Source organism: Ahaetulla prasina, chromosome 12 (genome assembly GCF_028640845.1).
Source record: "Ahaetulla prasina isolate Xishuangbanna chromosome 12, ASM2864084v1, whole genome shotgun sequence".
In the NCBI taxonomy this organism is placed as follows: domain Eukaryota; kingdom Metazoa; phylum Chordata; class Lepidosauria; order Squamata; family Colubridae; genus Ahaetulla; species Ahaetulla prasina.
In genome coordinates, this window is record NC_080550.1 from 26,005,982 (window position 1) to 26,017,409 (window position 11,428).

The 11,428-nt window shown below is 45.4% G+C and overlaps 1 protein-coding gene across 3 annotated transcripts in view; it reads right to left on the reverse strand.

Annotated features, from left to right (window-relative positions):
* The window catches only part of SF3B3 (splicing factor 3b subunit 3), a 61,308-nt gene that overhangs the window by 44,915 nt on the left and 4,965 nt on the right, over positions 1-11,428 (reverse strand). For all 3 annotated transcript variants that reach the window (XM_058154939.1, XM_058154937.1, XM_058154938.1), the window contains exons 4-9: positions 7,167-7,339; positions 5,684-5,825; positions 4,031-4,143; positions 2,800-2,937; positions 2,610-2,713; positions 2,243-2,408 (exon numbers count right to left, since the gene is read on the reverse strand). In XM_058154939.1, coding sequence (XP_058010922.1) covers positions 2,243-2,408; positions 2,610-2,713; positions 2,800-2,937; positions 4,031-4,143; positions 5,684-5,825; positions 7,167-7,339 — 836 coding nt within the window. The remainder of the gene's footprint in view (positions 1-2,242; positions 2,409-2,609; positions 2,714-2,799; positions 2,938-4,030; positions 4,144-5,683; positions 5,826-7,166; positions 7,340-11,428) is intronic.

An 11,428-nucleotide genomic window follows, 5' to 3' on the forward strand; every position in this document is an offset into this window, starting at 1 on the left:
TTCCTATTGGCAATTGTTAAGTCTGGAGTGTTGCTGTGTGGCAGAGCCTGTTTGAATTTTAAAGTCTCAGAGCATTTTAACTTCTTCATTTATTACAACTTTGTCTATTTTGTGGTCCCACTAGTTCTTGCCTGCAGGCAAATGGGATTTCTTGCAGATCTTCCAATGCACCATTCTTGCTTTTTTATTATGTCATTGTTTGTAGGCAGTCTGCGCCATCTTCTTGCAGCAGCTAACCAGGTGGTCTGAGGTGTCTTTAGCTGCTTTGCAGAGACGGCCTTTGCAGTCAGTTTCTATCTGCTCAATTCTGGCTCTGTGTGCCTTTGTTCCTAAGGCTTGGTCTTGTGCAGCTAGAAGGCGCCCCTCGGCCTCTCTTCAGCTTTCCGGCTCTTAGTCACTGCCAGCTTTCAACTAATTGTCTGCTGCTCTGTGTCTGAGTGTGTGCGTGCGTGCGTGTGTGTGTACTGGCTATGAAATACTTCGCCTTGCCATGTCTCTTTTCTAGTTTTCAGTTGGTCTTTCTTGTTGGCCAAGTTGGTATTCAATAAGCCTTCATTGTGTGCTAGCATCAGCATGTCTTCTTTGTTATCCTATTATTATTATTGTTGTTGTTGTTGTTGTTATTGTTATTATGTGTATGCCACCCAAGTTCAGGTAACTCTGGGCATTTAAAAATTATTTAAAACATGAAAAACAAGGCATTAAAACAGCAAGAAAGCAAAAAGAAAGGTAGATTTGGCAAGGTAATACAATGTGAAAAACAAAAGAAACGAGGTTCAATCATTCTGGCCAAAAGCCTGGGTGAAAAACACCTTCAAGTCCCTTCAAAATACCAGCAGGACGGGGGCCATTCAGGTCTCAGAGAGACCCCCCCCCACTTCAGAAGGCAGGTGCTGTAACAGAAAAGGCACAAAACTTCTGAGGTATGGGCAGAAGGCCCTGTTTAATCCAAGGCATCCTACAAGACCGAGCTGCCCAGGCAGTCCGTCAGGCCCTGTGCCATGCAGGGTTTTACAGAGAGCGACTGGCATCGTGAATTGGCAGAAGCCAACCAACAACTGGTGCAGCTCACAAAGTAGAGAAGTTATACAGGCATACTGAGGAATGCTCATTACTGCCCACAACTTGGGAAACTTCTCAGTCACACACCTCCCCTCTGGAATCTCTCTCTCTCTCTCTCTCTCTCTTACACACACTCCAAATGGTTCCATCCTAATAACCCCCAGGAGCTATTGAGGACCTGCCTCTTCTCCCAGATCTTGGGGCAGTCCTATTTGGAAGAGGTTTTTTTATTGAGATGTATCTTTTTGGGATGCTTATGAATTCTTCTTCTATTGCCTGTTATTGCACAGTTTGGAGATTTTTTTTCACCATTTTTAAAAATTAAAAATTATGGTTACTGTCTTGCTGAGTTTTTTTTTTGTATTTGATCTTTTTTTTTTTTGTTTGTTTACATTTATATCCCGCCCTTCTCCGAAGACTCAGGGCAGCTTACAGTGTATAAGGCAATAGTCTCATTCTATTTTGTATATTTTTACAAAGTCAACTTATTGCCCCCCAACAATCTGGGTCCTCATTTTACCTACCTTATAAAGGATGGAAGGCTGAGTCAACCTTGGGCCGGGCTTGAACCTGCAGTAATTGCAGGCTCGGTGTTCTTAATAACAGGCTTTACCAGCCTGAGCTAAACCGGCCCCTTACTATCTTGGATAGTAAATATATTTTGATCGATGTATTGTTTCTGAAGTATGTAATATTTAGTGTTATGTGTAAGAATTCATAGAAAATAGTTTTATTTGCCAAATAAAATGGCTAGTTATTGCAAGAATACACTGGGAATAAACTGAAAGGAATTGTTCCTTAACAATCAAAGTGGTGCAATTTCCCTGAAAACAGGGATTCCCTTTAAAAAAAAAGAAAATGTATCTTACAGTTTTAATGGTGAAGTTTAAAAATTCTACTATACTGAAGGGGAGGAGTTGGGTATTGGCATGATGACAAAACCCAAATGCTAAACAGCCATACAGCTTATGGATCCTAACGGAAAGGGCTAGCCTGACAGCAGCAGGCAGGCAGAAAGACATAAAATAGGGAATTGCTCATCTTGAACACGAATTAACCGTTTGATCACCTAAATAAGAAAGAGAGCAACAGTTCCAGGGGCAAATTTTCAGCAGCAGACAGGCTGGTCTGCACTTCTGATCTACGCTACTCTTGCCATCCACGTGGAAGAGCAACATACCTGGCAAGACAAAATCGGAGAGAGACTGTCCAGCTCATCCACCAATACCAGGTTTTTAAGAGGCCGGGGCTGGAAGAAGAAGGTGTCCCCCTCCTCCAGGGGCATTGCAGAGGAGAACTCGGGCTCATCGTCATCATCTCCAAGGTGGGCAATCTGGTAGAGATAGCTGCGACAGAAGAGGGGCAGGAAGGGACGGGGAGCCAGAGGGGATTCATGTCAAACAAGATGAAAGGGCGAGGCTCCCGCGTTGCCTGCCTTCCCACGCCTGAAGGACCCCCAGATATTGAGAAGGTGGAGCTGGATGCCAACCAGAAGCCCTTCCAGGGACACCTCTTGCTTTGAAAGGGAAACTGGAGGTCTTACTTACTGGTTTCCAAACTCAGAAGCCACAAAAAGAAAGCCCGTTTTCAGCACACACATGGCTGCAGCCACAGGAACAGTGTCAAAATACTTCAGGCGAATTTCTGTGACCTGAAACCGGCACAAATGCATTTCTGCATGAGACGGTCCTGGTTGTAGGTCTCTCTTTCCCTCGAACTAAATGTGCTCAGACTTACCATATCCTCATCAGTCTCCAAGGTGATTTTAAAAATATCACCCTGCTCTGTTTGAGCTAAGAAAAAAAACATAGACTTGGTCTTGTGGGTAGCAGAGCAGACAAAGATCATGCCTCTTTCAGGGTCATCCAAGTCATTCTGTCAAAAAAAAGAGGACCCGGTTAGTAGTCGCAGTGCAAAGGCTGGCCTGGAGTACAAAGCCAGCTGTTTAAGAGTATGAAAGAGCATCTGTCTGCATTTCTGAAAAGCCTGGGATCAACTAAAGCCGTGATGGCGAACCAATGGCATGCGTACCAGAGGTGGCACGCAGCGACCCCTCTGACGGCATGCGAGCCATTGCCCCAGTTCAGCTCCCCTGCGCATGTGTGTGCGCGTCCCGCCAGCCAGCTGGTCTTCAGGTCTCTGCCACACATGTGCAGGGGTTGGGGCACATGCAGGGTGCTCGTGCGTGCATGCAGGGTGCGCATGTATGCATAGGGGCGGGGCGCATGTGCGGGGGCTGCACACGCATTGCATTTGGGGGGTTTGGGCGGGTGTGAGCATTTGCGTGCTTTGGGCACTCAGTCCAGAAAAGGTTAGCCATCACTGAACTAGAGAAAAAAAGGCTAGGGACTGTCCATGGTGAAGAGGAGCACCTTTCCTTTCTCTTTGGAGGTTCTTCAAAGACATGACCCTCCAGGCTCCTCAAAGGGCCGGTTTAGCTCAGGCTGGTAAAGCCTGTTATTAAGAACACAGAGCCTGCAATTACTGCAGGTTCAAGCCCGGCCCAAGGTTGACTCAGCCTTCCATCCTTTATAAGGTAGGTAAAATGAGGACCCAGATTGTTGGGGGGGCAATAAGTTGACTTTGTAAAAAAATATACAAATAGAATGAGACTATTGCCTTATACACTGTAAGCCGCCCTGAGTCTTCGGAGAAGGGCGGGGTATAAATGTAAACAAAACAAAACAAAACAAAAGAGGGCATATGCAACAATGCTCTTTTTCTCGTTCTCCAGCTGGACAGCTTCATGGGTAGCTTTCCAGGTTCCCTTTACCAAAGCCTTGGTCATCCTTACAGGGAGATTTGAGGGATTCAACACCCTTGAGCACGATAAAGACTCAAAGGACAACGATGCAATTATCAAGGCCAAGATTCTACTTCTATATTTTTCCTTGTTTAGGGAGAATGGGGATTTTTAGGTACCGAGGAAATAATGTTTTCAGAAGAGTAAAGGTCACAAGATACTTACCCTCCTCCTGGGAATTGGACATCGAATATCTGGCTGGTCACCAAAGTTTTTGTAGGTGATGTAGTTTTCAGAGCAAATCAATACCCCACTCGGACCATCGGAGCCTCCAGGAACTATAGAACACGGTCATGAGCATGGCCAAAGAACAAAAGGAGTCTGTTTGTTTTTTTCTTTACATAAAAAGGGAAAGTTCTTTCTAGCAATGTATATTATTAAAGTTCTTTCTGCAGAAAGATTGAATGGCGAACACTGAAAGGGCTCCATCTATCCTTTCAAGTGTTCGCCTATCATTATTGGAGGTCAATGATAAGGACTGGGTGACCAGAACCACAGCAAGGAAATGTATAAGTGAAAAGGAGGAAGAGAAGTATTCAGAGGCCGGAAAAATAATTTTCTGGAGCAGGTTTTCAGTTTTTCAAGAAAGAGACTTTGGAAAAAGTAAAAAGAAGAGTAACCAAGATGATCAGAGACCTGGAGACTAAAACATATGAAGAACAGCTGCAGGATTTGGGTTTGGCTCGTCCAGAGAAAAGAAGGACTGGGGTGACCAGATAGCAGTATTCCAGTATTTGAGAGGCTGCCACAAAGAGGAGGGGGTCAACTTATTTTCCAAAACAACAAAAGGCAAGACAAGAAACAAAGATTGGAAACTAATCAAGGAGAGAAGCAATCTGGAATTAAGGAGAAAGTTCCTAACACTTAGAACAATTAACCAGTGGAACAGCTGGCCTTCAGAAGTTGTGGGTGCTTCATCCCTGGAGGTTTTTAAGAAAAGACCTCCTACCTGAAATGGTTTAGAGTCTCCTGCTTCAGCAGGGGATTGGACTAGAAGACTTCCAAGGTCCCTTCCAGCTTTATTCTGATTGATTGCTTAAGGTTTCAGAATGGAAGCTATTTGTTAGTGGATGAAACGACACTACTAAGATTTTATTAGAGATTCTATGGCATGCACAAAACAAAGACAAATCTTTCTCTGGGTTCATGAATGCTGGGCTTTTCCCTACAAGGGCTAAAAAAGAGAGTACCTTTCATATTTGGTGGACTTGTAAGAATATTAAGGCTTTTTGGGTAAGAATTTGCTGGATTTTACAAAATGTTTTGAAAAAGAAGATAAAGTTCCTGCCGCAATTTTTTCTGCTGGGAATTATCACGGACTGTACAGTAATTGAGACTAAATTGATTTTAAATCTAATAGCAGCAAGATTACTGATAGGATAGTATTGGAAGAAAAAAGAAGTACCTACAACAGGAGAATGGATATTGAAAGTTGCCAATTTGGCTGAGATAGCAAAAATCACAGCCTTTCTGAAAGACAATACGCAAGAAAGATATTTAAACGAGTGGAAAAAATGGATTGATTATATTCAAAACAGATATCAGACTAAGAGTTATCAGACTGCCTTTGAATGATTAGGATGTATTATTTCTGATTGTTTTGGGGGAGGTTAGGAATTGATGAGAATTGTAGGAGTATAATTGAGTTAGGAGGAAAATTTTTTTAGTACGTTTGTTTTATTTTTAACTATACCTTGTGTTTGTTCCGGGAAGTCGGGGGAGAGGGTTTTTGAAGGGGAGGGGGCTAGGGGAGGGGAAGGGGAATTTTGTAAAACTTTTTCAATTAAAAAAAAAAAGAATAAAATAAAAAGAGAGTACCTGTTATTAGAAAATTGCCGTGTTCTTCCAACGGTTCGCTGTATTTCCTGACCACGTGGTTCAAGCCCAAGTCTAACTCATAAAATGTCAATGTCTGCTGGGTGTTTGCTGCAGCTTCCCCAGTGGGGTCATTGTCAGCTTCCTAAGGGAAAAAATACCATTTATGTCTCATGTGAAATTTGAATAGTTTATTTTTTAAAAAAAGCTACCATATGACAAGGACATATCTAATGGAAAGCACCCTACGGATGTTTTACAATCACCTGTAAAAACTGGCATAACTCAAAACAGATGAAAGGGTTCCTATCTGTGCTGCGAAGCTTCCTGAGGCTACCCTTTCCATAAAGGCCTCTGCAGAGCCCAGCCGTGCAGAGTTGAGTCAACGTGTCCAGAGCAAGTGACCCCAACTTTACTGCCCCACTTCAGACCATACAGGCTCAGAGGCTGCATCAGGCAGAGGCTCCTCTGGCCCAACGCTCTGCCGCACAACCCTGAGCTGCAGTGCAGGCAGGCACTCCTTTCTGCTGCTTCTCAGGAATGGCCATTTCTGCCTCAGGTGGGAGACAGCTGTAAGTAGCAGTAGCTCACCCTCTGCAAGAGCTGCATCGCACTGAAACCATCTAATGTGGCCCATTATCACAACTGTGGACAACTCCCCTCTTTGTGCATTGAAGGATTACAGGGGCGTGTGTGACATTTTACAATGGGCAGAAGTGTTTTTTGGTACATAAAGCACCCTTTCCAAGACCATTGTAGCCTCTATCAGTTATTAAATGACATTTGTAAGCCAAGAGTGGCCTCAGCAGAGATAGACAGCACACAATCCATGGAAATGGATCCAGGCTGACATTTTCATTCTGTCCATTCTCCTCCCAATAGCTGCAGCTGCTGTCACCACCCAACAGTTTATGTCAAATACCTGACCTTCAGACCTTCCGCCATGAACTGAAAACATATCTGTTTGTTCGTGCAGGGCTTTCTTAAATGGTTTAGTTTTAAATTTTAAACTTCTCTCTGGTTTTAATTGGGGTTTTTAGATTCTTAACTATTTTAATTTCGGCCACACTGTATAATAAGTTTTTAAATTTTATTTTAACTGTACGTTGTTTCTTTTTATTTTGGCTGTACACCGCCCTGAGTCCTTCGGGAGAAGGGCAGTTTATAAATCTAAATTAAAAAAAAAACAAACAGGTGGGACAGAGGCATGGGGGTTTAGAGATTCTCCTTCCAAGTCAACGCCAGCACCCCAAAATCCCAAACTAAACACATATCCCTGCCAGCCTCAAAGTACAGACAGGTTAACAACTGCACTCACTAGGAGCACCTCTCATACATGCATCCCTTGTGCTGAAGAATACACTTGTTGCAAGCCCAGGAAAGCAGCGGTTTCACCACTACAAGCCAACTACCAGCATTAACAATGTCAGCAAGTTGACCTAACATTGATCTAGTTATTTTAGAAATCATTTTCGTGAAATATCACCTCGTAATCCATTTCCAGGCAAGCAAACATGGGATTTTCAAACCCAACGTCGACTCCAACCACATGATAAACCAAGGTGTTGGCCTTGTGGGCTTCCAACGGAGAAGAAATGGTGAGCCGAGCAGCTGCGTCTCTGTTCAGAATGTACACAAGTTTCTGCTTCTCAATGGCACCTGCAGGCAAAGAGAGGAAGTGCTGAAAGGGAAGGTGGGTGTCAAAGCCAGCCAGAGCTTGTCCTGCTCAGCCTCTCCAGACACAACAGGCCAGCTGAACAGGCAGGGCTCACAGCTGCCACTTCATCTGGGGGTTCCTTGCCCTTCCAATACAAAGTTCAGAATAAGCAGAACTGGAAGGGGCCTTGGCGGTCACCCATAGTTACCCAGACTGCTCCTTTAAATTAATAGTTTTCCATCAAAAGCTTGTCCAGTAAATATATGGTTTAAAGGTGGTCTATTTCAATAATCCACAGATGTGTATCAGAGACATATAGGAAGCAAAGCTAATCTGACACTAAAAGGGGCCGGGATAGCTCAGGCAATAGAGAAGCCTGTTATTAGAACACAGAGCCTGCAATTACTGCAGGTTCGAGCCCGGCCCAAGGTTGACTCAGCCTTCCACCCTTTATAAGGTAGGTAAAATGAGGACCCAGATTGTTGGGGGGGCAATAAGTTGACTTTGTAAAAAAATATACAAATAGAATGAGACTATTGCCTTATACATTGTAAGCCGCCCTGAGTCTTCGGAGAAGGGCAGGGTATAAATGTAAACAAAAAGAAAAAAAAGAAAAGGTGGTCACATCAGAGGAAGTTAGTGCAGAGGCTAAATCTATCTGTGCCCTGCCAAGAGACACATTGCTGCTGCTCTTACAATAAGTGGCATAATGGGCAGACGGAATAACTTTGAGGAACAAGAAGAGCCACTACCAAGACAATGGTCAGACAAAAGAAATCTAAGTCTGGGCTGAGTGGGTGCTTCAGGCAAGACCATCCCTAGCTCTCACAAAGGCTGAGGGAGTGGGGAATGCAGCCAGGCTTGCAAGATTATATTGCTAGAACCTTAAAATAAAAATCATATTAGAACTCATGACTTTGGTTTTCTAGTTTCCCCTAGCCTGAACAGCTGATATCAATCGTGTAAAGTCTGAATGTGCTTTCTGCACACTCACTCTTTCTCTCTTGATCCTTATGAGAATTATGGAGCTTCTTGTCTGGGACACTTACTCAAGATTAATATTCTGTCCTGAACATAGATTTCTTTTTTCTATAGTCTTGGTAGCAGCTCTTCTTCCTGTTCCTTATTCCTTCTCTCCATTACAAGTCAGCACAGCTGAAAATAATAAGCAGACTTTCCATTAAGAAAGTCCAAAGTGCCTAAAAATTTCAGCCCCTCTCTAGGACCATAAATGGGATGCAGGGTAGATGGGGGAACCGTGTGCAACCACAGAAGTGGTTTTTCATGATCATTTTGAGCCATAAACTTTCCCAATGTAATTGATTCCTCAGCAAATTCTTCTCAATATGCAGTTGCTTGATGTGAAAAAATTCCAACCTAGACTACTTCATAAAGCTTAAGTGATACATTCAAAGAAACTCTTGTGAAAAAAAAAATATATAGTATTTTTCCTGGAATGCTGGAAGCAACATGGGGCAACAGTGTTGTCTAACAGTATTATCCTTTTAGCTTCTAATCTTTCTAGAACAGCAGTCACCAACCGGTGGTCCACGAGAAAATTTTGGTGGTCCATGGAGAAATCTTTGTATTTTTGTCAGTCCATCCTGGTGGAGGAGCTGCAGCGCAAGTGGGCCAAAGCAGCGACTGCGATGGCTGGAAGCTGTGGGAGCAAAGCACTACTTGCACTTGCGCAGCATCAGCATTCCGCCTCAGTATATTTGCCCAGCTGGTGGCGCAAAGCAGCTCTCATCTCCTGCAGCTTGGGACTCGGAGTGATAAATGGTGACTGGTCCGAAGAACAGCCAGATTTTGCTCTCTATTGCGGACGCCAGATTGGCCCCCTGCAAGCTCTCGTCTCTCGAGGAGCACTCGCTGAAGTGGCACAGGAAACTTCGGCTGGGCTCCTCGAGAGACAAGAGCTTGCAGGTCTGACATCCGCAATGGAGAGCAAAATCCGGCTGCTCCCCTGATCAAACGCTGTTTACAGCTCCGAGTCCCAAGCAGCAGGAGACGAAAGCTACTTTGCTCCACCGGCTGGGCAAAGATACCGAGGCAGAATGCTGATGCCACACAAAATGAAATAGACAAAAAGAGACAGAATGAAAGAGAGAGAATGAGAAAGAGAATCAGAGAGTGAGAGAGAGAGAATGAGAGAGAATCAGAATGAGATAATGAGAGACAGATAAAGAGAATAAGAGAGAATGAGAGAGCGAGAGCACCGCCTTCTTGGAAGAAGTGCCGGGGGGGGCGCGCCAAAGGGGGATGTCTTGCATTAAGTATCGAAAAAAACCCCACCTCAATTTTGCAAGGCTGGTGCAGCAGGCAGCAGTCCTTCCCGGCACACCTTGTTTCTCCAGAGCTGTTGTGTCTTGCCCGCCCTCAGAGCAGCCGGGGCCTTCTTATCTGCTCCTGAACACGGAGGAATGTATGCCTCCTGGCCCCAGTCCTGGCTCCATGCCCAGACAAACTGCAGAAGAAGGAGCACCTCCCGGCCCCAGCCCTGACTCCATGCCCAGGCAAACGGAGCAGCTAGACCCCTCCCTCTCCTCCACAGCATGTGAGCCTGAGGAAAGTTTATTTCCAACAGCTGCTGATTGGAGTGACCCTCGCATCAGAAGATTGGCTAGGCGGAGGCAACAGAAGGAAGGGAGGGGCAGGCCTTAATGAGTGCTGAGTCATGGAGCCACACCCCATGGCCTATATAAAGGATCTGCTTTCTGGCAGTCTCTGAGTCAGGCAAAAGTCGAACTTATCTTGCTGAAGTCACTTACTGGTCTCCTGCCTGCTCTGAGGACTTTGCTAGGACTTTGGGCAGAGCTGCAGAGGCAAGCCTGATTCGGATTTCCCTGACCCGGCCGTCAGCGGAGGAGTGGGACACGACAAGAGCACTCTGTCCCCCCTCCCACTTCTGCCCACCTCCTCCTCCTCCCAGAGTCTCTGGGCTGCTTTCTCAGCTGGAGGGGAAACTAAAAGGGCGCTCCACCGCCCAGCTTGCCCGCCTCCCCCAGGGATGTCACTCAGGGGGCCGCTCTCTTCGCAACTCTTGCTCGAAGCCGCCTGGGTTTTTTCTCAGAATCAGAGAATGAGAAAGAGAGAATGAAATAGAATCAGAGAGAGAGAGAAAATCAGAATGAGAATAGTGAGTGGGAGAGAAAGAGAGAGAGAATGAGAGAGAAAGAGTGGGAGAGAGAGAGAGAAGGAGAGGTGGAGAGAGAGAGAGAAATGGGGGGGAGAGAAAGAGAATGAGAATGAGTGGGAGAGAGAGGGGGAGAAGGAGAGAATGAGAAAGAGTGGGGAGAGAGAAAGAGAGAGGGGGAGAGAGAGAAAGAATGAAAGGGGGAGAGAAATGAATGAGAGAGAATGAGTGGGAGAGAGGGGGGGGAGAAAAATGAGAGAGAAAGAGTGGGGGGAGAAAGAAAGAGAGGGCGGAGAGAGAATGAGAGAGAAAGATTGGGAGAGAGATGGGAGGGGGGAGAAAGAGAGAAAGTGCCTGAAGGACCCCATCCCGTCATGGGAGTCCAGGCACTTCAGCAAGCAGCGCTCTGGATTTGTATTAGTGGTCCGCGGGATTTAAAATTATGAACTTGGTGGTCCCTGAAGTCCAAAAGGTTGGGGACCCCTTTCTAGAACAATCCCCTGAAAAACAAACCATCTAGCTCTGAAACTGCCATACCTGCACGAAGTGATTTCCCAGCTTCTGAGCTCCCTGTTCCTATAGGAAGCCCTGGTTGTTTCACCACCATAGCAGAGCTTTTCCAGACTACAGCAGCAGGACTGAGTATGACACAGAAAAAACTCAGTCCTGAAAGAGGAAACTGAATTCCATAGAGTCCTAGGGCTGGAAGGGAACATGGAGGCCTTCTAGCTCAACCTTCCCCTCCTCCCCAGACAAATGGCTGTCCCTTTCTTGCTTTAGTCTGCACTGACAGAGCCTTCTATGATTCCAGGAGGCAGGCTCCTGTTCCACCGCTTCACAGCTGTGACAGTCAGTAAATGTCTCTCTGTGAAGCTTCCACTGGCTGGTTCTTGTCCCATCCTCCAGCACCGTGGAGAATTAATCCACACCTTCTTCCCTGTGACAAGAGATCAAA